This window comes from Nerophis ophidion, linkage group LG19, assembly GCF_033978795.1.
Source record: "Nerophis ophidion isolate RoL-2023_Sa linkage group LG19, RoL_Noph_v1.0, whole genome shotgun sequence".
NCBI lineage: Eukaryota > Metazoa > Chordata > Actinopteri > Syngnathiformes > Syngnathidae > Nerophis > Nerophis ophidion.
In genome coordinates this window covers 22,939,764-22,967,505 of record NC_084629.1, presented here as the reverse complement: position 1 = coordinate 22,967,505, position 27,742 = coordinate 22,939,764, and the positions used below count along the sequence as shown (strand labels likewise).

The following is a 27,742-nucleotide window of genomic DNA, read 5'->3' as shown; positions in this document are numbered from 1 at the left end:
GCAAGATGTCCTCCACTGTCAAAAGGTCACACACATAAAAACTCCTCCTCCTTCTGCTTCCTCAGTTGGGCTTCTTCAAAAGGGTGCGACCCCCCCAGGAGGACTCTATGGAGAAGGAGCAGCTGCAGCCCGAGGAGAATGGCAACACTGACACCTAGTGGTCACACTGGGCACTGTGCCTCCAATGCCAGGAACGAAGATGGCTATTTATCATAGCAGCCATCGACCAGAACTTTGATACAACTCCCATGTGCACGCCACCTTAGCTTAGCTTCGCACAAAGCCCCACACGTGTGAGTGGTATCGATATTCTAACCAGCGTTTGCACTTTGCCTCCTGCTTGGAGTGGTTTTGACTTCAGAAACAATTTCAACACAGCCAATAATTACTTTCACTTCTAGTGCCAATCAATGCTTCTGGCTGCCAACTTGGTGTTCAAAGCACAGCTAGCTAGACAGCCGGCTAGCACCAACACACAGTCCAAGTCGTTAATTGTTATTTACGAAAAGTGGCTCAGATTTACAAGGTCAATAATGACTTTTACTTTTATTTCCAATCAATGCTTGTGACTGTTGGCCTTGACAAGGCTAGTGTTTAAAGCACAGCTAGCTGGTAAGCAAGCTAGCATCATCGCACACTCCCAAGTTAATTGTAAAGCAATGACTCCCGCGTGTTAGCTGGCTGCTTTAGTCAGCGTTTACTACTAACATTTCACTTGGCTGAAATGTTTGTCATTTTATTTGCTGTTAAAAAATATTTGTAGTGTAACCTTGTCTTGGCTAACTAGCTAAGATAATGTTAGAGCTTCATTAACAAAATAGAAAGTCGCTAAATCGTGCTTGTTTTGACGGATCAAACATTCGCACACAACGCTCTGATTCGCACTGAGGTCAACAAATCAACTATTGCCAAGGAAACCGAAAAGCGACTTGGAGGGGCGGGGCTTCGGTGCATTCACTTGTTGAGATGTCATTTTATTTTACTTGATAATGCAGTTTGTAGACCCGATTCTAATTTTTTTACGATTGCTAATGGATCCTTTTTTTTCCCCGAATCTGAATCTAAAAACCCATATTGGGTTTCCATTCTACATGGTTTAATTGATTAATCATCACTCCGTGTTGTTCACCAGAGGGCGCCGCTGCCGCAACTCCACATAACGCAGTACTTCCCGTGACATAGTTTTTTAACAAATGAGTCTTGGCGGAGGTAGAACAAGTGTGGCAACACGGCGCCCACTCTGAACAACCAAGTATTAAAATTAGCATTCACGTGTGCGCACTTTTGATGTACTTTTTCACGCTTTTGTGATTTCACCTTTTCAATGAAAATAAACTTTGTCAACACATTCGTGTGAGGCGTTGACAATGTTCGACTTGTGCCGACATTCCCTCTGGCCAGCATGGGGTAGCATCACATGGGCTGAAAGAAGGAAGGGGCGCTGCTCAAAAAAGTGTCATCAGTTTATTTGAAGGGGGTAAAAAAACCTGAGATCCAACTTTGCTTGCCTCTGATTGGTCAAAGCTCCGTCAGCAGGAAGCTGAGATCACTTCCTGGCTCATACTCCACCGCCGCTTGTCCCCTATCGGGCGCCACGCAGTCATTAAGAGGTGCCGTGTCGCAGTAGCGTGCTCTTGGCGCTTACCTGGTAAAGAGACGCGCCTTGGTGCTTCCCAACAGAGTTGCTCGCTGGCCCTCCACCAGTAGCATAGAACCTTCACGAAGACCCTGGACATACGTAAACATGATCGCACTCCGGACTTAATTGTCTGCCCCGTGTAATGTCAGCGTGGTCTCACCAGCACCGACGGCGTATCCGGCTCCTCGTGGTACTGAGCGATGCGTTGCTCTCTCGTCTCCTGCATGAGCCAACATCATAGTCATGTCAGCTGACTGCTACTTTGACCCCTTCTGTGGTCATGTGACCAGAGACCTTTGGGCCTCGCTCTGCGGCGCCTGATAAGACCAGGCCGATCATGTTTGATCTTAATGACACACCTTGTTTGAGTAGTCTAATAAGCCAAAAGGTGTCAAAGTGCACGAGGAAGACAAGATAAGGAGCACTCGATGGCGTCAGCGATTGAGACTCACCCCCATGTGGCGACTGTTTAGGTCGGCGTCCAAGAAGTGTGGGTTGATGTTGAAGGGGACGAGGCCGATGGCGGCGAAAGAAGGCGGGAAGACGATGGGCATGTCGTTGGTGGTGCTGATGCTGACAGTGGCCACATTGGTGCCGGCGCTGGAGCCCATGTACGGCACGCCGTCCTGGACCGGACAAGAAAGGAACACAGGAATTTGAAATAAAGACAGCCTTGACGCCCGTCTGACTTTAGGTCAAAAGCCCACCTCCAGAACCCTTCTCCGGATCTCGGTCAGCAGATGGTTGTCATAGAGACACTTCAGCAGCCGGAAAGTGTTTCCTCCACCTGTAAGACATGCATATGACACCTAAGTGGACTGACACTGGATTGACATGTTTACACCAGACCTAAATGGACTGACACTGGATTGAGACAGGCCACATACACTGGACCTAATTAAAATGACACTGGACTACAGAAGGTGTAGAGTTGACACGATCCTTATGTTTACATTAAGCCTTAGAAGACTGACACTGGATTAGAATTGGTAGACGGGCAGTGGCTCGACCCAAAACTTTAGACTGACCCTGGACAGATGTATGCAGTCTGATACTGGTTTGACAATCAACCTAAATTGACTGAGGTGTAATTGAAACAGGACCTAGGTGGACTGACACTATATCTAAGTTGATTGACGCTAGACTACAGAAGACTTACTCGATCAGAACAGAGTTGAAGCCTAATGTTTACACTACACTTAAGAAGACTGATACTGGATTTAAACAAGAATGACAGCATTTACGCCAGACCTAAGAGGATGGATGCAGAACTGTAATCAGACCAAGTCGACTGACGCTGGATTGATTCTAGATTTACTGTTTATTGGCTGATACTGTTTTGACAATCAACCTAAATTGACTGAGTTTGAATTTAAATCGCACCTAAGTGGACTGACACTAGATCTACACTTGGAATGACACTAGATCTATGTTGACCTACACTGGACCTAAGTAGAATGACACTAGACTACAGAAGGCTTAGAGTTGACACAATCCTTTTGTTTACATTAAGCTTTAGAAGATTGACACTGGATTAGAATTGGTAGGCGGGCAGTGGCTTCATCCAAAACCTTAGACTGACCCTGGACAGATTTATGCAATTTGATACTGGTTTGACAATCAACCTCAATTGACTGAGGTGTAATTGAAACAGGACCTAAGTGGACTGACACTAGATCTAAGTTGACTGACACTAGACCAGGGGCGTCACGAGACATATTTCACTGGGGCACGTGCCCCACTGTTGATCGGCAGTGCCCCAGTAAAAATGTCACCAATAAAAAAAAAAACGCTTCAGTTTTAAGTCTACGTAACATAGACAACAGCGCACATACTACTTAGTATGGTAATTGATTGCTACTGTATTCACTCCACGAAACAATGAGCACATGGCTAATTAATATGGTAATTTATTCACGTGTGGATCGAGACTTCGGTTGAGAGAGAGAGGATGAGAATCACTGCGTGAGGTAGGTAACGTTAGCCAACAAAAATTTGTTAATTACATTATTTTGATTTTGATTTGACTCAAACTGGAACTCCTAGATGGACTAAAGAAAGTTATTCGCCTGCAGCAGGGAAGAAGCAGCAGGATGAGAGATGTAAGTGAAGTCCTAGCTAGCCATAGGCAACATCATTGTCTTAAGTTGATGCTAAGTTAGCTAACTATATTCCTTGTATCAAGACAAACATATTCATTTGCTGTACGAGCTGTCGGGGGAATTTCCAATGAACATGAAACATAATGTTGGTTATTGTCTGCTTGTTCTGCATCAATGATGATTTGGAGTAAGCATGTGTGAGTTGAGTGCTTCTCAAATGGTTTATCTTCAGGAAGAAAAACATTTTTCCATATCATCAAGTCGTGAGCCAAATTTTTAAATCATTCAAGTTTATTTCACAGAAAAATAGCACAGTAGACATGTCTTGTTAATCGTTGTGACTTTGACTAAAATAATCTTGTTTTGTCACCAGAAAAATGGCTACAGCTAAAGCATCTGGTTTGTTTCCAGAAAAAATAGTAACATTTCTGTATTTGTTTTCAGAAAGATGGCTGAAAATATCGGGTTTTGTTGCCCCATTTAGATTTTCAAAAAATATATTTCCATGTCTGTCCTGAGTCCTCCTCCAACTTGTTAGTCGGTTTGCCTTTTGCTAAAATACTCACTAATAGTCACTAGAAAAATGGCTAAAAATATCTGGTTTTGTTGCCACAATTTGATTTTTTTGTCCCTAAATTTTTTTTTTTCATGCACACATCTTACTGCGACTCACTGAAAATGACACACAATCCACTTTTATGTCACGACCCAGCAGTTGGGAACCACTGGTCAACTGTATAACAGTTACTGTAATATTTCCATGCCTGTCCAGAGTGATTGAGCACTTTTCAAAAATGAAAACGAGACATTACAGTTTACTTCTCAGAAAATGATTCCCTGAACAGACACACAACAGTTGTTCATTTATTCTACTACTGTGGCTTTATTGTTTTGTGTATATTTTATAGTTTTGTGTATCTGAAATAGGATTAGCCACATTGCCATAAATGGAAATTAAATAATATAAAAGAACCCAGAGGTGCTTTATTTTTTGTTTTACTTTTGTAGATGTTAAATTTGCAGATGATTACTGCAATAAATATTTCAAAAAGATTCATTGCTCTTCCTTTTTGCTTTTACCAGTAGCAGTTTAGAAGTCTGGAGTAAAAAAAGTGCACAAGTAGGTCAAATGCATTAGTTAATTTCAGGTGGTTAATCAAAGATCCATACAACATAATCTGATATGATTTCATAGTTTAAAGCACTATTTATGTATTTTTTATAATAAGTGCTAAAAATGTTTTTGCTTGCGCGCTTTGCACGCTCACATGAATTATTGTTGCCCCAGGTGTGCCCCAGTACAGTATTAGGTCTAGTGACGCCCCTGCACTAGACTACAGAAGACTTGATCAGAAAAGAGTTGATACAAGCCTAATGTTTACACTAGACTTAAGAAGACTGACACTGGATTGAAACAAGAAAGACACAGCATTTATGGCAAACCTAAGAAGATACATGCAGAATTGTAATCAGACCAAGTGGACTGACACTGGAATGATTCTAAATGTACTGTATATTGGCCGATTGTAGCTGAGATAGGCACCAGCGCCCGCCGCGACCCCAAAAGGGAATAAGCGGTAAAAAATGGATGGATGGCTGATACTGTTTTGACAATCAACCTAAATTGACTTGAGTTTGAATTGAAACTGGACCTAAGTGGACGGACACTAGATTTACACTTGGATTGACACAAGATCTAAGTTGACTGACACTAGACTACAGAAGACTTACTCGATCAGAACAGAGTTGATACAAGCCTAATGTTTACATTAGACCTAAGAAGACTGACACTGGATTGAAACAAGAATGACACGGCATTTACGCCAGACCTAAAAGGACGGACACAGATTTGTAATCAGACCAAGTGGACTGACACTGGATTGATTATATATGTACTGTATATTGGCTGATACTGTTTTGACAATCCACCTAAATTGACTGAGGTTGAATTGAAACCGGACCTAAGTGGACTGACACTAGATTTACATTTGGATTGGCACTAGATGTAAATTTCCTGAAACTATACTACAGAAGACAAGAATGACTCAGCATTTACACTACAATCCACATGGCCTGACACTGGACTGACATTACAACTAAGTACACTGACGCTGGATTTAAACACCTGAAGCACACTGACACTGGATTAAAACAGGATTGACAAAGCAGTTACACTAGACCTATATTGACTGATGCTGAATTGTTATCAAACCAAGTAGGCCGACTCTGTATTGACGCCAAATTAATGTTGACTGATACTGGTTCAACCTAAATAGACCGAATTTAAATTAAAACAGGACCTAAGTGGATTGACACTAGGTTTACACCAGAGCTGATTGGATTGACACTGGACAATTGACACGTATGTCAGGCCACGTATGCGCAGTGTACATCCGGTGTCAGTCAGTGGACTGACACCTGATATACACTAGACCTAATGGGACTGACACCTGATGCAAACTGGACTGACACTAGATTTATACTAGAGCTATTTGTATTAACACTGGACATAAGTGTACTGATGCATGATTTACACTCAACCTAATTTGACAGTAGACTAGTGGACTGACACCTGATATACACTCAACCTAATTGGACAGACACTAGATTTAAACTAGAACTAATGGGATTAACGCTGGACATAAGTGGACTGACACCTGATTTACACTAGACCTAATTGGACTGACTCCAAATATAAGTCCACTGACATGACATGATAAAAGACTAACCATACATTCACACTAGAATAATTGGATTGACACTAGATACTGGACTCACACTCGATTTACACAAGACCTAATTAAAATGACATTAGACATAAGTGGACTGACACTTCATGGAAACTGGTCCGACACTAGATTTACACTAGTCACGTGGGTCCCACCCCCCCATCCCCTACCAAGTAGCACCATAATGACCAATGTTAAAATACAGTAGCATAGTAGGCCAAAGTATGTATTAAAAACTGCAGATGCTTTACTTACCAAACGTATAATATGTTTTGGCCACTGTCCCATTACACGCAGTTTGAACAGTAACATTTTGTTTGAAATCCGGAAAATTAAAGGCCTAGTGAAACCCACTACTACCGACCACTTAGTCTGATAGTTTATATATCAATGATGAAATCTTAACATTGCAACACATGCCAATACGGCCGGTTTAGTTCACTAAATTACAATTCAAAATTTCCCGCAGTTTCTTGTTGAAAACGTCGCGGAATGATGACGCGTGCGCGTGACGTCTGAGGTTATAGCGGACATATTAGCCCAGCACCAAACACGGCTAAAAGTAGTCTCTTTTCATCGCACAATTAAACAGTATTTTAAACATCTGTGTTGCTGAATCTTTTGCAATTTGTTCAATTAATAATGGAAACTATAAAGAAGAATGCTGTTGGTGGAAAGCGGTGGATTGCAGCTGCCTTTAGCAGCGAAACACGGTGCTAAAGGCACGCAAGTGTTTGTTTGTTGTGAAGCATTAACAAGGAGCGGTCAAGCGAACATCTTTCTCTACGTCAACCAGCAAGTTTTTGGATGGGAAAATTGTGATATTAAGTCGGCTCTTACCGGAGACTTCAGTGGATTATGGGACCACACTCTGCAGCTCAAAAAGGCAGCTGTGATCTTGGCTCCTCGGCTTCTCTGAGAGACACTGGCGTTTACCGCAGCCATCCGACTTTCAGGTATGACTTTACAATCTCACTAAAACAATAAGCAGATAAGGGATCTTCCAGAATTTTCCTAATAAATGTGTCTTAAATACATCTGAAACGCCGCCAGCCATTGCTTTGTCTTCTTTTTTTTCTTTTTCTTTCTAGTACTTCACTCCGTGCGTCCTCATCCACAAATCTTTCATCTTCGCTCAAATTAATAGGGAAAGTATCGCTTTCTCGGTCCGAATAGCTCTTGCTGCTGGAGGCTTTGATTATAAACAATGTGAGGATGTGAGGAGCTCTCCAACCTGTGACGTCACGCGCACATCGTCTGTTACTTCCGGTGAAGGCAAGGATTTTTTATTGGCGACCAAAAGTTGTGAACTTTATCGTCAATGTTCTCTGCGAAATGATCAAGTATGACACAGAATGGACCTGCTATCCCCGTTTAAATAAGAATATCTCATTTCAGCAGGCCAATGGAGGAGCCAAGATCACAGCTGCCTTTTTGACAGCTACAGGAGGATTTCGCATAATCCACTCAAGTCTCCAGTAAGAGCCGACTTAATATCACAATTTTCGAATCCAAAAACTTGCTGGTTGACGTAGAGAAACATGTTTGCTTGACCGCTCTGTGTTAAAGCTTCACAACAAACAAAGAAACACCGGCTGTGTTTCGGTGCTAAAGGAAGCTGCAATTCACCGCTTTCCACCAACAGCATTCTTCTTTATAGTCTCCATTATCAATTGAACAAATTGCAAAAGATTCAGCAACACAGATGTCCAAATTAATGTGTAATTATGCGATGAAAGAGACGACTTTTAGCCGTAAGTGGTGCTAGGCTAATATGTCCGCTACAACCTGAGACGTCACAAACACGCGTCAGCATTCCGCGACGTTTTCAACAAAAAACTTCGCGGGAAATTTAAAATTGTAATTTAGTAAACTAAAAAGGCCGTATTGGCATGTGTTGCAATGTTAATATTTCATCATTGATATATAAACTATCAGACTGCGTAGTGGGTAGTAGTGGGTTTCAGTAGGCCTTTAAAGTTTACTAAATTGCAATTTTAAATTTCCCTGGAGTTTCGTCTTGAAAACGTTGTGTAATGATGACGTGTACGCAAGGCGTCACAGGTTTTTAGGAAGTATGAGGGCTGCGTACACACATAATTACACAGTATTTTGGAGATCTGTGTTGCTAAATCTTTTGTAATTTGTTCAATTGATATTGGAGAAGTCACAGTAGAAAGATGGAGTTGGGAATTTTTAGCTTTTAGCCACACAAACACACGGTTATTCCTTGTTTAAAACTCCTGGAGGTGAAACTTTACTATGGATCAGAACGCGGTCAAGCGAACATGAATGCCGACGGAATGTCAACCAGCAGGTCGGTGAGAAAATTGTGGTCAAAAAGTCGCTTCTTATCGGAGAAAAGCTGAGCTTGTGCCGTCCATAGCTGCCATCGACTTCCCTCAGACACTGCGCGTCAAGACACCCGTGGACACACACCTCCGACTGTAACATTAAACTCACTAAAACACTAGCAACACAATAGAAAGATAAGGGATTTCCCAGAATTATCCTAGTAAATGTGTTTAAAAACAACAGAATCCGTCCTAATGTAATCGCGTTTTTTTTTTCTTGTAGTCCGTCGCTATCAATATCCTCAAACACGAATCTTTCATCCTCGCTCAAATTAATGAGGAAATTGTCATTTTCTCGGTCCGAATAGCACTTTTTGTTGGAGGCTCCCATTAAAATCAATGTGACTATGTGAGGAGCCATCAAACATGTGACGTCATCGTCTGCGACTTCCGGTAGAGGCAGGGCTTTTCTCTTAACACCGAAAGTTAATGTAGATGTTCTCTATTAAATCCTTTCAGCAAAAATATGGCAATATCGCGAAATGATTAAGTATGACACATAGAATGGACCTGCTATCCCCGCTTGAATAAGAAAATCTCATTTCAGTCGGCCTTTACATATTATAGTTTAATCAAGTGCTTCTTTGGCGTACCACTAGATGGCGCCCGCGTACCAGTGATGGTACGTGTACCACAGTTTGAGAATCGCTGCATTAGACATAAGTGGTTTGACACTCGATTTACCCAGGACTTAATTATATTGAGACTGGAGTGAGACTACAAAACTGGACAGACATCGGGCGAGACCAACAAGTCAATCTCGAAACACTGACCAATAAAAATGGCTTCCGCCTTGTTGACGGCATCAACAGGGTCGGCGGCGTCGTGGACGCTGTCAAGCTCGTAACCTGCAAGCACATTTTGAGCAAAAAAAAAAAAAAACGTCACTTTTGCCGTCATTTGTTTGCCACGTAAAACGAGCACAACACTTCACTCACCCAGAGTCCGAAACTTCTTTCGAGCGGTCTCGGCGTAGGCGTCCCTGTCGTGAAGCGCGTACGGGACGAATAAGACCCTCTTCACCTTTCTACAGCCGCACAAAGTGCGTGGGTTATAATCACGTGACAGTACGAACAGTATTTAGAAACACTCATAGTAATGACGTCATGGCGAAGTTCCTGTCAGAATTGTGTTGTTTTTTTTTATAATAGATGCCACAAGCACGCGCTCGGGCAAGCAAAAGTTCGCGTCTCGTCAGCGTGCGTGCACGCTCGTACCTGCCCAGGAAGCGCGCAATGTGCTCGTGACAGTGGTCCAGGTAGCCGCTGCCGTGCAGCGTGGAGTTGGACACCAGCAGAAGTCTCCCGCTCTTCATTGCGTCCGTCTCAGCTGTCTGCCGGCCGGAAGTCATGTGACTGGAGTCGCTCAAATCCTGGGTGGGAGGAGTCAGCGATAGACCAATCACAAGGAGGGAGATTAAAGTTTTCAAATCGTAAACTAACGCGTGACATTGAAAGGTGTACCTAATGAAGTGACCCGCGTCGAAGACTTGCTTACCCGGAATGTTTTGCTCGCTCGTGTTTTAGCGGCCCGATGACGTCACGGGCGCAGAAGCGGAGGTGGGCGGGGCTTGCTGTCCGCATCTGGATGAAAAACATCTGGAGGGCTCGGTCCGCGTTCATGACTTTCCCCACAAACGGACCCCGCTACCGGACTCATACCGAGCGACGGCCCAGCGTGACCGTGGACGATGGCTCGGTTCTGGAATATGCAGAACGCCGTGGTCCTCCTGAGCGTTTGTGAGTTACTCTCCCTGCGTGTGTGTGTGTGTGTGTGTGTGTGTGTGTGTGTGTGTGTGTGTGTGTGTGTGTGGGAGAGGGGGTGGAAAAGTTTGAAAAAGTCCAAAAGTTTGTGACGACGTGTTCTTTACTTACTTCAAGTGAATTTTGATCCCATTTGTATCGCGAATATTAACGTTTGATTAGTAACAACACAAACTGGATAAATAACACATTTAGCCCAGATGTAAAAGAGAAAAAAAGTACTTCATCATCATCATAGTAGTCGTGTTCAAGTAGCTCATGTTTTTTGTCTTTCTGTCCAAAATCTAAATAAAAGTGTTCTGTTTTTGATAGAGATGTCCGATTTAAAATGTAATATCGGAAATTATCGGTATCGGTTTCAAAATTGTCTGTATCGGTTTAAAAAAAAAAGGAAAATGTATGACTTTTTAAAACGCCGCTGTGTACACGGACATAGGGAGAATCACAGAGCACCAATTAACCTTAAAGCACTGCCTTTGCGTGCCGGCCTGGTCACATAATATCTACGGCTTTTCACACACACAAGTGAATGCAACGCATACTTAGTCAACAGCCATACAGGTCACACTGAGGATGGCCGTATAAACAACTTTAACACTGTTCCAAATACCGTATTTCCTTAAATTTCCGCCAGGGCGCCAATTAACTTAAAACCTCTTCTCACTCAGGCACTTACCAAAGGTATGCAGTAAACATGTGAGTGTGATGCAAGCTTGGACCTTAAATCCTACTGAATAGCTCTTAATCTTCCTCCCTTTATGCAATTTCAAATTACCAATATTGAAATCAGCCTCCTCCATTTTGAAAATGATGACAGGGGAAGTGTCACTCGTCACGTCACGAGTTTGACCAGGCGGTAATACTAAGCATGCGCTTATTATTTTGGGAAACGAGTTTGAGCCGGCAGTAATTCAAGGCAGGCACATACTATATGCCATGCGGCAATTCAAGGAAATACGGTATGCGCCACACTGTGAATGCACACCAAACAAGAATGGCAAACCCATTTCGGGAGATCATCCGCACCGTAACACAACATAAACACAACAGAACAAATACCCAGACCCCCTTACAGCACTAACACTTCCGGTACGCTACAATATACACCCCCGCTACCCCTTACCCACCCTCCACCTCAACCCCGACCCCCAACCTCACCCACCTCAACCTCCTCATGCTGTCTCAGGGAGAGCATGTCCCAAATTCCAAGCTGCTGTTTTGAGGCATGTTAAAAAAAAGTAATGCACTTTGTGTCTTCAATAATAAATATGGCAGTGCCATGTTGCATTTTTTTCATAACTTGAGTTTATTTATTTTATAAAACCTTGTTACATTGTTTAATGCATCCAGTGGGGCATCACAACAAAAATAGGCATAATAATGTGTTAATTCCACAACTGTATATATCGGTATCGATTGATATCGGTATTGGTAATTAAGAGTTGGACAATGTCGGAGTAACGGCAAAAAAGCCACTATCGGACATCTCTAGTTTTTGGTCAAAAAAATGGAAACATGCCGCCCGAGCGCTATGGCATCATTGTATCTTTATTTTCCTGCCACAAACAGGAAGTGATGGTGTAACTGTGAACCAGTGCCGGATGCTGGTCTCTCAAGGAGGGGAAGCTCAATTTTTGCCCATCCATCCATTTTCTACCGGTTATTCTCTTTGGGAGCGCTGGTGCCTATCTCAGCTACAATCGGGGGGAAGGTGGTGTACATCCTGGACAAGTCGCCACCTCATCGCAGGGCCAATTTCGGCCTACATAATAAAATGTGTCGGTTTATTTATACGTAAATTCTACCCTCCGATCCTTTTTAAGAAAGTGATCTGTGACCCTGTCGTCCCAAGAAGGCGTCTTTTCCAGGGATTTGACAAGTGATCTCTCAATGTCCAGCAGAGCTAGGCAGCTTTGACGGCCTTGGCCCTTGGTGTTGCGGGTGTAAGACTTCAGCCGCTTTAACCTGTAAAAGCCTTAGTGGCCACATACGTGGACAGCATCTTTTTAGCTCTTATTTTCAAAATTGTGTACACTACTGAATTGTGGTCTTATACTGCTTTCTGGTGGTGTCAGAAGAGTATAACACAATGGAATTTGGATAAAAAAGTGTAAAAATAAAAACTAGCATGTCACTACACATTAAGTACACATTTATTACTTATGGACTAAGTACACTATATAAAAAGATGATGTTTAGTTTTTACTCTAATTAGGGTCGAATAAGCCCAAATAGCAAAGAGAAATAAAAAAAATCATGTAAATAAACAGAGATAGGGTGAAAAGCTCTGCCATCCGGGAGGAGCTCAAAGTAAAGCCGCTGCGCCTCCACATCGAGAGGAGCCAGATGAGGTGGTTCCGGCATCTGGTCAGGATGCAACCTGAGCATGTTTGCATGTTCTCCCCGTGACTGTGTGGGTTCCCTCCAGGTACTCCGGCTTCCTCCCACTTCCAAAGACATGCACCTGGGGATAGGTTGATTGGCAACACTAAATTGGCCCTAGTGTGTGAATGTGAGTGTGAATGTTGTCTGTCTATCTCTGTTGGCCCTGTGATGAGGTGGCGACTTGTCCAGGGTGTACCCCGCCTTCCGCCCGATTGTAGCTGAGATAGGCGCCAGCGCCCCCCGCGACCCCAAAAAGGGAATAAGCGGTAGAAAATGGATGGATGGATGGATTTTTGGAAATTTTAAGGGAACCTGGGCTTCGCTTGCAGTCTTAGAGCAATCGCCTCTGCCGTGAACCCTGGTGATCAGTTTTTAAGGGACTGCATTGTGTGTTTGCCTGTGTGTCACTGTTGTTATTACCACAAACACACACACACACACACACTTTGTCGCAGTGACAGTCGCTGTCCTCTCCGCCAAGAAAGCCCAGATGTGCGTGTGTGTGTGTGTGTGTGTGTGTGTGTGTGCGTGTGTGCGTGTGTGCGTGTGCGTGTGTGTGCAAAGCTGTAGTGTAGCTCACTCATTAAAGTCGGACAAAGTATTGGAGTGATACAATGGACGCACAGCATTGAGTACAATTGTTAGCTTTGACCGGGGGTCAGCAACCCGCGGCTCTCGAGCCACATGCAGCTCTTCAGCACCGCCTTAGTGGCTCCCTGGAGCTTTTTCAAAAATATATTTATTGTTTTAATAATGTTTATGTAGGAGGACAAACATAACGCACACTTTGCTAATTGTCATAAAGCCCACTGTTTAGGATGTTTGTGTTTATGCTTCACTGATGACAGTATTTGGCCAGTGCCATTTGGTCCGACTAATTTTGGCGTTCCTTGAACTCACCGCAGTTGGTATACTGTACAACTTTCTCCATCGCTGCCACAGAAAGACGTGTTTAATGCCACTCCTTATTTGTCCCATTTTGTCCACCAAACATTTTATGCTGTGTGTGAATGCACCAAGGTGAGCTTTGTTGATGTTACTGACTTGCGTGGAGTGCTAATAATCCATGCTAACATGCTATTTAGGCTAGCTGTGTGCACATAATGCATCATTATGCCTCGTTTGTAGGTATATTTGAGTTTATTTAATTTCCTTTACTTATGTCCTCTTTGGATTGCATGTCTCATGACACGTTATCTGTAAGTACTATCGGCTGCGTTTCTTATTGTGTGCCATTTTGTTCCAGACCACAGCAAACGTTACCCAGCTTGCAAAGATTGTAATAAATCCATTAGAAGAAGACCGCCTGTCATTTCCCTCAACTTGGGCACACACATCTATACCTTTGGCAGTTTTAAGGCAGTCATTTCCAGGAGTTATCAAACCCTTTGAGACGCTTACTTTAATGTGTTGCCTTCATTATAACCCTTACATAAGGCTTTTAACTTTCTGCGTCTCCAGACAGATTAGTTTTTTGTATTTTTGGTTCAATACGGCTCTTTCAACATGTTGGGTTCCCGACCCCTGGCTTTGACCATGCTCGTGTCTTGCAAGTGTAAAAAAAGAGTGGCGAGAACGTTAGCTGAGAAGTCTTACGTTGAGGACTGAAGTGCTAACTTCATGTCCTCCTCTCCTCCCTTGTCTTCTCCTGCCAGCGGCGGTGGCGTCGCCGAGCCATTTCAACTTCAACCTGTGCAAGTGGTGCGAAGCGTCCAGTCCGGCGTGCCAGGACGATATCTGCCTCTCCAACTGCTCCTTGTCCTCCTTCTGCACCTACCTGGAGGAGATCTGCGTCTCCATATGGTGAGCTATCACAATAACATGCTAAGCTCCTACGTACAACTCATTCTTGTCACTACCCAAGTTTACCTGTGACAAGGGTGCACCAGGCCTAAGTAGACTGACACAAAACTTACGTAGACTGTCAGTGAATTGGGAAACAGACACTGGACTGAAGCAGGCTGACACCGGATCGCGACAGGTTTGACGGGATTGGTGAAATTCTGGCCCTGTGCCTTTTTACCCTATTCCGCACAGGTACGTGAATCATAGTACAAACCCCATTTCCATATGATTTGGGAAATTGTGTTAGATGTAAATATAAACGGAACACAATGATTTGCAAATCATTTTCCATCCATATTCAATTGAATGCACTACAAAGACAAAATATTTGAAGTTTAAACTCATAAACTTTATTTTATTTTTTTTGCAAATAATAATTTACTTAGAATTTCATGGCTGCAACACGTGCCAAAGTAGTTGGGAAAGGGCATCTTCACCACTGTGTTACATCACCTTTTCTTCGATAACAGTTTGGATGGTTCGCTTCCCGTTTGGTCCGGATGACACGATGTTGAATATTTTCAAAAACATTTTGAAATGTGGACTCTTCAAACCACAGAACACTTTTCCACTTTGCATCAGTTCATCTTTGATGATCTCGGGCCCAGAGAAGCTGGCGGCGTTTCTGAATGTTGTTGATAAATGGCTTTCGCTTTGCATAGTAGAGCTTTAACTTGCACTTACAGATGTAGCAATGACCTGTATTTAGTGACAGTGGTTTTCTGAAGTGTTCCTGAGCCCATGTGGTGATATTCTTTAGAGATTGTTGTTTGTTTTTGATACAGTTGTGCCTGAGGGATCGAAGGTCTTGGTCATTCAATGTTGGTTTCCGGCCATGCCGCTTACGTAGGGTGATTTCTCCAGATTCACTGAACCTTTTGATGAGATTATGGACCGTAGATGTTGAAATCCTTAAAGGCCTACTGAAATTAGATTTTCTTATTTAAACGGGGATAGCAGGTTCAGTCTATGTGTCATACTTGATCATTTCACGATATTGCCATATTTTTGCTGAAAGGATTTAGTGGAGAACATCGACGATAAAGTTTGCAACTTTTGGTCGCTAATAAAAAAGCCTTGCATGTACCCGAAGTAGCAGACGATGTGCGCGTGACGTCACCGGTTGTGGAGCTCCTCACATTGTTTACAATCATGGCCACCAGCAGCAAGAACGATTCGAACCGAGAAAGCGACAATTTCCCCATTAATTTGAGCGAGGATGAAAGATTTGTGGATGATGAAAGTGAGAGTGAAGGACTAGAAAAAAAAAAGACAGGGCAGTGGGAGAGATTCAGATGTTATTAGACACATTTACTAGGATCATTCTGGAAAATCCCTTATCTGCTTATTGTGATACTAGTGTTTTAGTGAGATTATATAGTTGTACCTGAAAGTCGGAGGGGTGTGGCCACGGGTGTGGTGACCGTCAGTGTCTCTGAGGGAAGCCACGTTTCTCGATTAGGCGAAGCGAAGGCAGCCGGTCAGGCCAGGCTGAGCTTTTTTTCCCCTCTTCCATGGTGGAAGCATCCCACGTTCGGGGGCGGCCGGTCGGAGGAGGCAAGAGAGTCCGCAGCTGCCTCTTTGACAGCTGCACGAGGAACGACGCAAGCTCCGCTCATGTCTACGGTAAGAGCCGACTTATTACCACCATTTTCTCATTCAAACCTGCCGTTTGACATGTGGTAGAGAACCATGTTCGCTGGAGCGCTCTGTTCTATAGTAAAACTTCACCTTCGGGAATGTAAACAAGGAAACACCAGCTGTGTTTGTGTTGCTAATGGCAGCTGCAATACACTGCTTCCCACCTACATCTTTCTACTTTGACATCTCCATTATTAATTGAAAAAATTGCGAAAGATTCAGCAACACAGATGTCCATAATACTGTGTAATTATGCGATTAAAGCAGACCACTTATAGCTGGGATCGGGCTGGAACAAAATGTTTGCTACAATCCGTGACGTCACGCGTACGCGTCATCATACCGCGACGTTTTCAACAGGAGACTTCGCGCGAAATTTAAAATTACAATTTAGTAAACTAAAAAGGCCGTATTGGCATGTGTTGCAATGTTAATATTTCATCATTGATATATAAACTATCAGACTGCGTGGTCGGTAGTAGTGGGTTTCAGTAGGCCTTTAAAGTAGATGTGAATGAACTAACACTGGATTGAAACAGCCATGAAGCAGACTGACAGACACTGGCTTGGAACAGGTTTGACAGTATTAACACAAGACCTAAATTGACAGACAATGGATTGAAACTGGTATGAAGCTGACTGACACATTATTGGAACATGATTGACGTGACCAATACACTTGACCTAAGTGAGCAGACCCTGGATTGAAACAGAACTGACACTGCATTGAGGATAGACTTAATTCAGTCTCATTGCGACCTTGGACACGCGCCCACTTCCTGAAATGTAGTTATGGTCAAAAGCATCAGAGAAGACTGATGATGTAATTTTGTCTTTCCCAGGAGAAAGATGAACGACACAACAACAGTGCAAACCATGTGTCACGACCCCGCGCTACCACTAGAGGGCGTGGAGGCGGGGCTACTGCGCAGTGTCACCTCCAGAGAGTGTCACATGGTGTGGCAGCCAGCAGATGTGGGTGTGGCCATGGTGTGCGGTTGCCGCGGCGAACATGAATGCAATGACAAGCTGATCTTCACCGACGGTGAGTGCATTCTGGCAGCGCGGTCACGTGACATGATCACGCCCACGTGACTCTTCCTTTGATCATCAGGCTTCTCTAGGCTGCATAGAAAGGACGTGGCCGCCGTGGTGGCCGTCAGCCTGCTGCCGCCCCTCTTGCTAGCTGCCTTCGCCACGGCCGCCTTCTGTTTCCACCGCACGCGTCGCCAAGGTAAACACGGCCGTCCTGTCGGACTCCGGTGGCCCGCCAAGACCAACGGTGACCGTCCTTGCGGGGGCAGACGGGAGAGTAGCGTTCAAAGCGAGGAGTCGACGGCCAAGGTTGCGTCCCTTCACAGTGGCGCGGGCTGGCCGCTTTCCGTCAAACTGGAGGTGCTGGTGGGCAAAGGACGCTTTGCAGAGGTCTGGAGGGCGCGATTGCTGCCAAAAGACACGGTTGCAGTCAAAGTGTTTCTCGCCGCGGAATACGCCTCGTGGAGAAACGAGAGCGCCATCTTGTCCGACCCCGAGCTGGAACATGACAACGTGGTCGGATTCCGCGCAGCTGAGGCCCGAGGTCCGGCAGGTCACGCTATGACCACATATTGGCTGGTCTTGACGTATTATCACCTAGGAAACCTGCAAGACTTCCTCATGACCAATGTCCTCAACTGGGAGGAGCTGGTTACCATGGCAACCAGCCTTGCTCGTGGCTTGGCTCACCTTCACAGTGACACCACACCCGCCGGGGCGCCCAAGGTGATGCCACTAGCAATATAATGATATCATGTAAGTTTGAGACTACGATTTTAGTTAAGCTAACGCGCCCCTCGCAGTTGCCGGTGGCTCATCGGGACGTGAAGAGTAGCAACATTATGCTGAAGAAGAACGGGGAATGTGTTCTGTGCGATTTTGGCCTGGCACTCAAACTGGACCTCTCCCTCACGGTAGACGACTATGCCAACAGCGGACAGGTAAAGTCAAGCGGTATCTTGGGGAAAATGCCGCTGAGAACCTGATCCTTCCATGTGGTACATTCCAGGTGGGCACGGCCCGCTACATGGCTCCTGAGGTACTGGAGTCCAGAGTCAACTTGGACGATGTGGAGGCCTTCAAGCAGATGGACGTGTACTCCATGGCCTTGGTCCTGTGGGAAATGGCCTCCCGCTGCAGCGCCGTCGGAGGTAGTAGGCAAAATACAAACATAGCCAAACAGAAGAGTCCCTGCCGGGTGCTTCCTAAGCTACTTCCCTATGGCAACAAGACCCACTAAACTCTGTGTGCGTGTGTGTGTGTGTGTGTGTGTGTGTGTGTGTGTGTGTGTCTTTGTGCATGTATGTAGAGGTGAGAAGCTATGAGCCGGCGTTTGGCTCCAAAGGGTGCGAGCACCCTTGCGTGGACAGCATGCGAGATCTTGTGCTGAGAGACCGACGACGACCCGACATGCCGACCGCCTGGACGCAGCATCAGGTCTGTCATCCATCTCTTAAAAAGTCCCGTCTAACAAGTCTTTTCAGGACAAACTTAGATTTTAAATGGGTTGTGTACAAACCCCATTTCTGTTTAAGTTGGGAACTTGTGTTAGATGTAAATATAAATAATACAATGATCATTTTCATCCCATATTCAATTGAATGCACTACAAAGACAAAATATTTGATGTTCAAACTCATAAACTTTTTTTTTTTTTTTACAAACAATAATTAACTTAGAATTTCATGGCTGCAACACATGCCAAAGTAGTTGGGAAAGGGCATGTTCACCACTGTGTTACATCACCTTTTCTTTTAACAATGTTTGGGAACTGAGGAAACTAATTGTCGAAGCTTTGAAAGTGGAATTCTTTCCCATTCTTGTTTTATGTAGAGCTTCAGTCGTTCAACAGTCCGAAGTCTCCGCTGTCGTATTTTACGCTTCATAATGCGCCACACATTTTTGCTGGGAGACATGTCTGGACTGCAGGCGGGCCAGGAAAGTACCCGCACTCTTTTTTTACGAAGCCCAATGTTAAAACACGTGCTGAATGTGGCTTGGCATTGTCTTGCTGAAATTAGCAGGGGCGTCCATGAAAAAAACGGCGCTTATATGGCAGCATATGTTGTTCCAAAACCTGTATGTACCTTTCAGCATTAATGGTGCCTTCACAGATGTTAAAGTTACCCATGCTTTGGGCACTAATGCACCCCCATACCATAACAGATGCTGGCTTTTGAACTTTGCGTCGATAAAAGTCTGGATGGTTCGCTTCAACCTTTGGTCTGGATGACACGATGTGGAATATTTCCAAAAACAATTTGAAATGTGGACTAGTGAGACCAGAGAACACTTTTCCACTTTGCATCAGTCCATCTTAGATGATCTCGGGGCCCAGAGAAGCAGGCGACGTTTCTGGATGTTGTTGATAAATGGCTTTCGCTTTGCATAGTAGAGCTTTAACTTGCACTTACAGATGTAGCGACAAACTGTATTTAGTGACAGTGGTTTTCTGAAGTGTTCCTGAGCCCATGTGGTGATGTCCTTTAGAGATTGATGTCGGTTTTTGATACAGTGCTGTCTGAGGGATCGAAGGTCACGGTCATTCAATGTTGGTTTCCAGCCATGCCGCTTACGTGGAGTGATTTATCCAGATTCTCTGAACCTTTTGATGATATTATGAACCGTAGTTGTTGAAATCCCAAAATGTCTTGCAATTGCACTTTGAGAAACGTTGTTCTTAAACTGTTTGATTATTTGCTCACGCAGTTGTGGACAAAGGGGTGTACATCGCCCCATCCTTTCTTGTGAAAGACTGAGCATTTTTTGGGAAGCTGTTTTTTTACCCAGTCATGGCACCCACCTGTTCCCAATTAGCCTGCACACCTGTGGAATGTTCCAAATAAGTGTTTGATGAGCATTCCACAACTTTATCAGTATTTATTGCCACCTTTCCCAACTTCTTTGTCACGTGTTGCTGGCATCAAATTCTAAAGTTAATGATTATTTGCACAAAAAAAATGTTTATCAGTTTGAACATCAAATATGTTATCTTTGTAGCAAATTAAACTGAATATGGGTTGAAAATGATTTGCAAATCAATGTATTCCATTTGTATTTACATCTAACACAATTTCCCAACTCATATGGAAACGGGGTTTGTATGACATCAGGGAATGAACATCTTCTGCTCCACCGTGAGAGAGTGCTGGGATCACGACCCCGAGGCCCGGCTGACAGCGCCCTGCGTGCTGGAGCGCTTTGCCGCCCTGCAGCGGGACCAGGTGGAGAAAACGGTCCCATCAGAAGGTGATGACGGTAGAGCAAAGACGCCAGAGGATGTCGGCCATGCTGAAAGTGCTGATCCTCAGGGGCACAACGTGTGATGAAGACTTTTTTATGTAGGCTGCTGATCTCCATAGTGACCACATAAGCAGAAGTCGACACGTGACGCCGCAACTTCAACATCAAAGAACAATTTTTTGATCGCATTTCCTCAGCAAGACAGCTGACGCGACACATTACAAAGTCTTCTTCCTAAAAAAAGGTCACCTGGAAATGTCTTGAAAACAACAGGAAGTGGCTTCTCATTGGTCAGTTACCTGTATGAAGTATGAAAAGGGGCGGGACTATTGTTAAACAGTGCAGCTCGCCCCAGAGGCCACATTTTTCGTGACCAATTGCACTGAGCAGCCTGGGCAGACATGTTCACCACTTCCTGTTCTAGGACACCCAATCAAGTGGCTTCAAGATTACCACGCTCTCTGATGGTATTTTGTCTTTGCATGTGAGTCTGCACTAGCCAGAATACTTGAATGTCTTGGGACTGTAACCCTACCAACATAGCCATATTGACGATTGTAACCTTAACTCCAAACCCCTAAACCCGAATTCTTTGAACTAACAAAGCCATATCAACGATTCTAACCTTAGCCACAAACCCACCGCCCCTAAACCCCTTTTTATTCAATTGCTATGTCAACGATTGTCACCCTAACCTCAAACCCAACGTTCCGACGACCGTCCAGTGTTCTTTGTCTTATTGTCTGTCCTTAGCTTGGGACAAATGTTGGCATCTATTCATCGTCGTGAAGTGGGTGGAGCCTCAGTCAGCGGTCACTCTGTACTGATCAGCTGTCAGTCGCAGAGAACTATAAGACTATATGAAGCACTACAACAACCATGACCCCAGACCTTCTGCTGTCTCACAAGGAAGTCCAAAGGGAGGTGAACAATACCAACCCCAGACAATTGATTATTTATTTAGCTAAAAGCTAAAGGCCTACTGAAACCCACTATTACCGACCACGCAGTCTGATAGTTTATATATCAATGATGAAATATTAACATTGCAACACATGCCAATACGGCCTTTTTAGTTTACTAAATTACAATTTTAAATTTCCCGGAAGTTTTTTGTTGAAAACGTCGCGGAAAGATGACGTGTACGGGTGACGTCACGGAGTGTAAGGAAATATTAACGCTGCACACACACACAGCTAAAAGTCGTCTGCTTTAACCACATAATTACACAGTATTTTGGACATCTGTGTTGCTGAATCTTTTGCAATTTGTTCAATTAATAATGGAGAAGTCAAAGTAGAAAGATGGAGTTGGGAAGCTTTAGCCTTTAGCCACACAAACACACGGTGATTCCTTGTTTAAAATTCCCGGGGTGAAGCTTTCCTATGGATCAGAGCGGTCAAGCGAACATGGATCCCGACCAAATGTCAACCAGCAGTTTTTGGTGAGAAAATTGTGGTAAAAAGTCGCCACTTACCGGGGATCAGCTGAATTTGTGCCGTCCATACAGCTGCCGTCGACTTCCCTCAGACACTGGCCTCAAGACACCCGTGGACAAACCCCTCCAACTATCAGGTGCTATTAAACTCACTAAAACACTAGCAACACAATAGAAAGATAAGGGATTTCCCAGAATTATCTTAGTAAATATGTCTAAAAACATCTGAATCCGTCCCAATGCAATCGCCTTTTTTCCCCCCCTAGCCCTTCGCTATCAATATCCTCAAACACGAATCTTTCATCCTCGCTTAAATTAATGGAATAGCTCTTTTTGTTGGAGGCTCCCATTAAAAACAAAGTGAGGATGTGGGGAGCCCTCACACGGGTGAGGTCATCGTCTGCGACTTCCGGTACAGGCAAGGCTTTTCTATTAGCGACCAAAAGTTGCGAACTTTATCGTGGATGTTCTTTACTAAATCCTTTCAGCAAAAATATGGCAATATCGCGAAATGATCAAGTATGACACATAGAATGGACCTGCTATCCCCGTTTGAATAAAAAAAATCTCATTTCAGTAGAGACACTAAAAATGACTCAGCAGATCATCTCAGCTTTATTTTCTGAGCAGAAATATTTGGTCATTGAAGAGAATAAAACATGTGAAGGTTTGTACAAAAATGTTTTCATCTGTTATGTCCGACAGTCCCGTGTCTTAAATAGAAAATGTCCTTCTCTGTCAGTGGGGCGTTCCTGCCTCCTTGATCCACACAAAGCCCACTTGGGTGCCAAAGTTAGGTCCGTCTCGAACGTGGGAGAAGAAGTCTCGGGGATGGCAGGAAGTGCACAGCGTCACGTGTGACCTGTCCATCACCGTGTCGTCGTGGATGTGCTCCGGCAGAAATCCGCCCTCCTGGAGCAAGAGCCTGTGACAACCAAGTCACACAGAGGGTTAGTCGCAGGTGTTCGAATTAATTATGAATTATGAAGGGCAGCATTACCTGTTGGCCAAGCGGATGTTGACGTGGGGCATGGGCGACTGGGCGTCTGTGACGCAAACCGGATGGAAGTTGGATGCGTGCGCTCGCGCCAGTTTGAAACAACACGCCCCCACCGACGGTCCAAGGGCCACCAGGATGTTCTTGGAGCTGCAACCAAAGTGCGTCACCATGGCCTCCACTGTTGCCATGGCTACACCCATCAAGGTTCCTTTCCATCCTGAGGACCACAAAGAAAAATTTGCTTCCGGTTCAATGCTGCGTCACACCGCCGTGTGAAGGCGTGTCACGTACCTGCGTGGGCAATGCCGACCACTTTCGTCACGGGATCGGCAAAGACCATAGGGATGCAGTCGGCGCCCGGAGCGGCGATGACGAACCCCGGCCTATTGGTGACGATGGCGTCGTAGTTCTCTGGCTCGGCTTCACCCACGATCCACACCTGGCTGGAATGTTCGACCTGCGGCAGCAGAGAGCGCATGTCCCGTTAGAGGACAGGCGCAGTCGAGGTGTCTCCACGCAATGACACACCTTGGCCAGGTGGAAGGGATGCGGGTGGAACCCGGCGTGGAGCGCCAATCGGCGTCTGTTCTCCTCCACCACGGCGGGGGGGTCGCGCCTCCTTCTGCTGCTGAATAAGTTCAAGGAGGACAAGGTGGGAATGTAGGAGATGCCCCCTGAACGCGTACTGAAACCATGGCCGAAACAGTCTGCAGGTAAATAAGACAGCATGTGTTAGTATTTTGAAAAACATAAATATTACTACACTGTGTTGTTCTTGTTGTAGTACTACTTTATATTTTTACTATGTTGTAAAGTTAAAGTACCAATGATTGTCACACACATACTAGGTGTGGCGAAATTTGTGCTCTGCATTTGACCCATCCCCTTGTTCACCCCCTGGGAGGTGAGGGGAGCAGTGAGCAGCAGCAGTGCCACGCCCGGGAATCATTTTTGGTGATTTAACCCCCCATTCCATCCCTTGATGATGAGTGCCAAGCAGGGAGGTAATGGGTCCCATTTTTATAGTCTTTGGTATGACTTGGCCAGGGTTTGAACTCACAACCTACCAATCTCAGGGTTGTCACACAAACAAATATTACTAAAGTTAAGTTAAAGTACCAATGATTGTCACACACACACTAGTGGCGAAATTTGTCCTCTGCATTTGACCCATCCCCTTGATCACCCCCTGGGAGGTGAGGGGAGCAGTGAGCAGCAGCGGTCCCGCGCCCGGAAATCATTTTTGGTGATTTAACCCCCAATTCCAACCTTTGATGCTGAGTGATAAGCAGGGAGGTAATGGGTCCCATTTGTATAGTCTTTGGTATGACTCGGCCGGGGTTTGAACTCACAACCTACCAATCTCAGGGTTGTCACACAAACAAATATTTCTAAAGTTAAAGTTAAGTTAAAGTGCCAATGATTGTCACACACACACTAGGTGTGTCCTCTGCATTTGACCCATCCCCTTGTTCACCCCCTGGGAGGTGAGGGGAGCAGTGAGCAGCAGCGGTGCCGCGCCCGGGAATCATTTGTGGTGATGTAACCCCCAATTCCAACCCTTGATGCTGAGTGCCAAGCAGGGAGGTAATGGGTCCCATTTTTATAGTCTACTTGGCCAGGGTTTGAACTCACAACCTACCAATCTCAGCGTTGTCACACAAACAAATATTACTAAATTTAAAGTTAAGTTAAAGTACCAATGATTGTCACACACACACTGGTGGCGAAATTTGTCCTCTGCATTTGACCCATCCCCTTGATCACCCCCTGGGAGGTGAGGGGAGCAGTGAGCAACAGCGGTGCCGCGCCCGGGAATCATTTTTGGTGATTTAACCCCCTATTCCAACCCTTGATGCTGAGTGCCAAGCAGGGAGGTAATGGGTCCCATTTTTATAGTCTTTGGTATGACTCAGCCGAGATTTGAACTCTCAACCTACCGATCTCAGGGCGGACACTCTAACCCAGGGGTGTCAAACTCATTTCAGATCGAGGGCCACATGGAGAAAAATGTACTCCCAAGTTGGCCGGACTGGTAACATCACGGCCGACAACTTAAAATAAGACAACTTCAGATTGTTTTCTTTGTTTAAAAATTAGAACTGTTCTTTGTTTAAAAATAAACGAGCAATGTCTGGTAATGTAAAATTCTAATGTTTTGTTAGGTACTTTTTACATTTACACAATGCAGTTAATAATATTCTATATTTATTTGTCCTTATTTATACTTTCTGAATAAATTATGTGTTAATGTTCATCAGTCAACTCGTTGTTAATTTTCATTCTATCAAGATAAAAAAGTAATATCGAAACAAATTACAGGATGTTATTTGTTTAGTTTGATAATTTCCCTCGACTGGTGCACTAACATCATGTGGTTTATTATTTTTTTTACATATGTAGCATCATCTACAACGGGTCACCAACGCGGTGCCCAGATGAGTAGCCCGCTGGCCTGTTCTAAAAATAGCTCAAGTAGCAGCACTTACCAGTGAGCTGCCTCTATTTTTTAAATTTTATTTACTTACTAGCAAGCTGGTCTCGCTTTGCTCAACATTTTTAATTCTAAGAGGGACAAAACTCAAAAAGAATTTGAAAATCCAAGAAAATATTTTAGAGACTTGGTCTTCACTTGTTTAAATAAATTCATTAATTTTTTTACTTTGCTTCTTATAACTTTCAGAAAGACAATTTTAGAGAAAAAATACAACCTTAGAAATGATTTTAGGATTTTTAAACACATATACATTTTTACCTTTTAAATTCCTTCCTCTTCTTTCCTGACAATTTAAATCAATGTTCAAGTAAATTTATTTTTTTTATTGCAAAGAATAATAAATACATTTTAGTTTAATTTTTCATTTTAGCTTCTGTTTTTTCAACAAAGAATATTTGTGAAATATTTCTTCTAACTTATTATGATTAATATTAAAAAAAAATATTCTGGCAAATCTAGAACATCTGTAAAATCAAATTTAAATCTTCTTTCAAAGTCTTTTGAATTTCTTTTAAAATTGTTGTTCTGGAAAATGTAGAAGAAATAATGATTTGTCTTTGTTAGAAATATCGCTTGGTCCAATTTGTTATATATTCTAACAAAGTGCAGATTGGATTTTAACCTATTTAAAACATGTCATCAAAATTTTAAAATTAATCTTAATCAGGAGAAATTGCTAATGATGTTCCATATATTCTTTATTTAATTTTTTCAAAAAGATTTGAATTAGCTAGTTTTTCTCTTCATTTTTTTCCATTAAATTTTGAATTGTAAAGAGTTGAAATTAAAGATAAACTATGTTTCAAAATTAAATTTTCTTTTTTTTTGTTTTTCTCCTCTTTTAAACCGTTCAATTAAGTGTTTTTTTTCATCATTTATTCTCTACAAAAAACCTTCCGTAAAAGGAAAAAAAAATATACGACGGAATGACAGACAGAAATACCAATTTTTTAATATAAATAGATGTATTTATTGAAGGTAGATTGCGCAAATTGGCTATTTCTGGCAATTTATTTAAGTGTGTATCAAACTGGTAGCCCTTCGCATTAATCAGTACCCAAGAAGTAGCTCTTGGTTTCAAAAAGGTTGGTGACCCCTGATCTACAAAGATACAAAGAATTGCTATTGCGACATCTAGTGGACACATTTAGAACAACAGTTTCTTTCATTCAAAAATTTCGGCTCATTTTTAAACTTGGCAAACTCATCCCGCGGGCCGGATAGAACCTGTTTGCGGGCCTGATCCGACCCGCGGGCCGTATGTTTGACACCCCTGCTCTAACCACTAGGCCACTGAGTAGGCTACTACTACTTTATATTGTTCCTCGGTTGTAACACATACTACGTTGTACTGTTAACATATTAGGTATTACTACATTGTATTGTTACAACGGTGTAACACAAGTATTACTAACTGGTATAGTTACTGCGTTGTCACAAATGTGACTACGAGATATTATAATGCTACTATGTCATAGTTTTGTTTTGAAGTCACCTGGAAACAGCGATGACGTCAGCAATCTGACGGGCCCGCCCAGGGCCGGAAGTGTGTGCAGAAAGTTATTGACGTCATCCTCCACCTCAGGTGAGTGGGTGTGGGTGGGGCGGAGGCATCCCAGCCGGTAGGTGAAGGTGTACAAGTCCGTAAAGAGCAGCTGCTGGTAGCGAAGGAGCCGCTCTCGTCCCCGCTCACTCGTGATGACGCGCAGCGCGCGCGCGTCCAGGTCATCCGCCGCCCGCTTGAGCTCGTACACGCATTCGGCGGTGGAGCGCGAGTCCAGCCGGCGCGCGCTCCCGCACGCGAGTGTCAGCGCGTCCGCGACGTGGCCGGCGCCGGGCAGCAAGTACACGTGCGCGTGTGTGGCGGACTCCTCGCGCAGCAGCCGCTCGGTGCACCCGCAGCGGCAGGCGTGCGCGAGATCCAGCAGCACGACCGCGCACATCCTCGCGCCCTGGAAGGAAGCCGCTCGTGAGGCCCCGTTTCCTGTTTGCGCGCACGCCCCGCCCACTCGGGCGGGGAACGCGTGACCGCAGCGGCACGGGAGAAGTTCGACTTCACGCAAAGGCAAAA

At 44.1% G+C, this 27,742-nt stretch overlaps 5 protein-coding genes across 6 annotated transcripts in view; 3 read left to right on the top strand and 2 right to left on the bottom strand.

The window, feature by feature from the left end:
* Positions 1-1,348, top strand: part of itgav (integrin, alpha V) — a 62,648-nt gene extending 61,300 nt beyond the window's left edge. Inside the window, exon 32 of the mRNA XM_061879573.1 lies at positions 66-1,348. Within this exon, the coding sequence (XP_061735557.1) occupies positions 66-158 (93 nt within the window). The 3' untranslated portion in view covers positions 159-1,348. The remainder of the gene's footprint in view (positions 1-65) is intronic.
* Positions 1,057-10,564, bottom strand: si:dkey-69o16.5 (Alpha-aspartyl dipeptidase-like). Of its 2 annotated transcripts, XM_061879581.1 has the most exons (10): positions 10,322-10,564; positions 10,042-10,196; positions 9,763-9,851; positions 9,598-9,672; positions 2,347-2,426; positions 2,092-2,265; positions 1,800-1,859; positions 1,646-1,728; positions 1,509-1,582; positions 1,057-1,422 (listed from the first exon to the last, which is right to left on the bottom strand). In XM_061879581.1, the coding sequence occupies exons 2-9, from the start codon at positions 10,173-10,175 to the stop codon at positions 1,519-1,521; spliced, it is 759 nt and encodes a 252-aa protein (XP_061735565.1). In that variant the 5' UTR covers positions 10,176-10,196; positions 10,322-10,564; the 3' UTR covers positions 1,057-1,422; positions 1,509-1,518. The 2 variants fall into 2 exon arrangements, with proteins under 2 accessions (XP_061735565.1, XP_061735564.1); XM_061879580.1 differs by lacking the exon at positions 1,057-1,422 and having other exon boundaries at positions 1,446-1,582.
* Positions 10,268-22,854, top strand: LOC133538193 (TGF-beta receptor type-2-like). The gene is made up of 8 exons (XM_061879578.1): positions 10,268-10,563; positions 14,628-14,775; positions 17,301-17,503; positions 17,573-18,219; positions 18,297-18,434; positions 18,503-18,644; positions 18,803-18,930; positions 20,607-22,854. Exons 1-8 carry the CDS (start codon positions 10,515-10,517, stop codon positions 20,817-20,819), a joined length of 1,668 nt encoding a protein of 555 aa, XP_061735562.1. The 5' UTR covers positions 10,268-10,514; the 3' UTR covers positions 20,820-22,854.
* lacc1 (laccase (multicopper oxidoreductase) domain containing 1) lies at positions 22,767-27,657 on the bottom strand. Its single transcript, XM_061879579.1, has 5 exons — positions 27,167-27,657; positions 23,703-23,881; positions 23,466-23,631; positions 23,175-23,391; positions 22,767-23,099 (listed from the first exon to the last, which is right to left on the bottom strand). The coding sequence occupies exons 1-5, from the start codon at positions 27,612-27,614 to the stop codon at positions 22,913-22,915; spliced, it is 1,197 nt and encodes a 398-aa protein (XP_061735563.1). The 5' UTR covers positions 27,615-27,657; the 3' UTR covers positions 22,767-22,912.
* enox1 (ecto-NOX disulfide-thiol exchanger 1) overlaps positions 27,295-27,742 on the top strand; it is a 60,152-nt gene continuing 59,704 nt past the window's right edge. Inside the window, exon 1 of the mRNA XM_061879576.1 lies at positions 27,295-27,742. The gene's annotated coding sequence lies outside the window, so the exon portion shown is untranslated.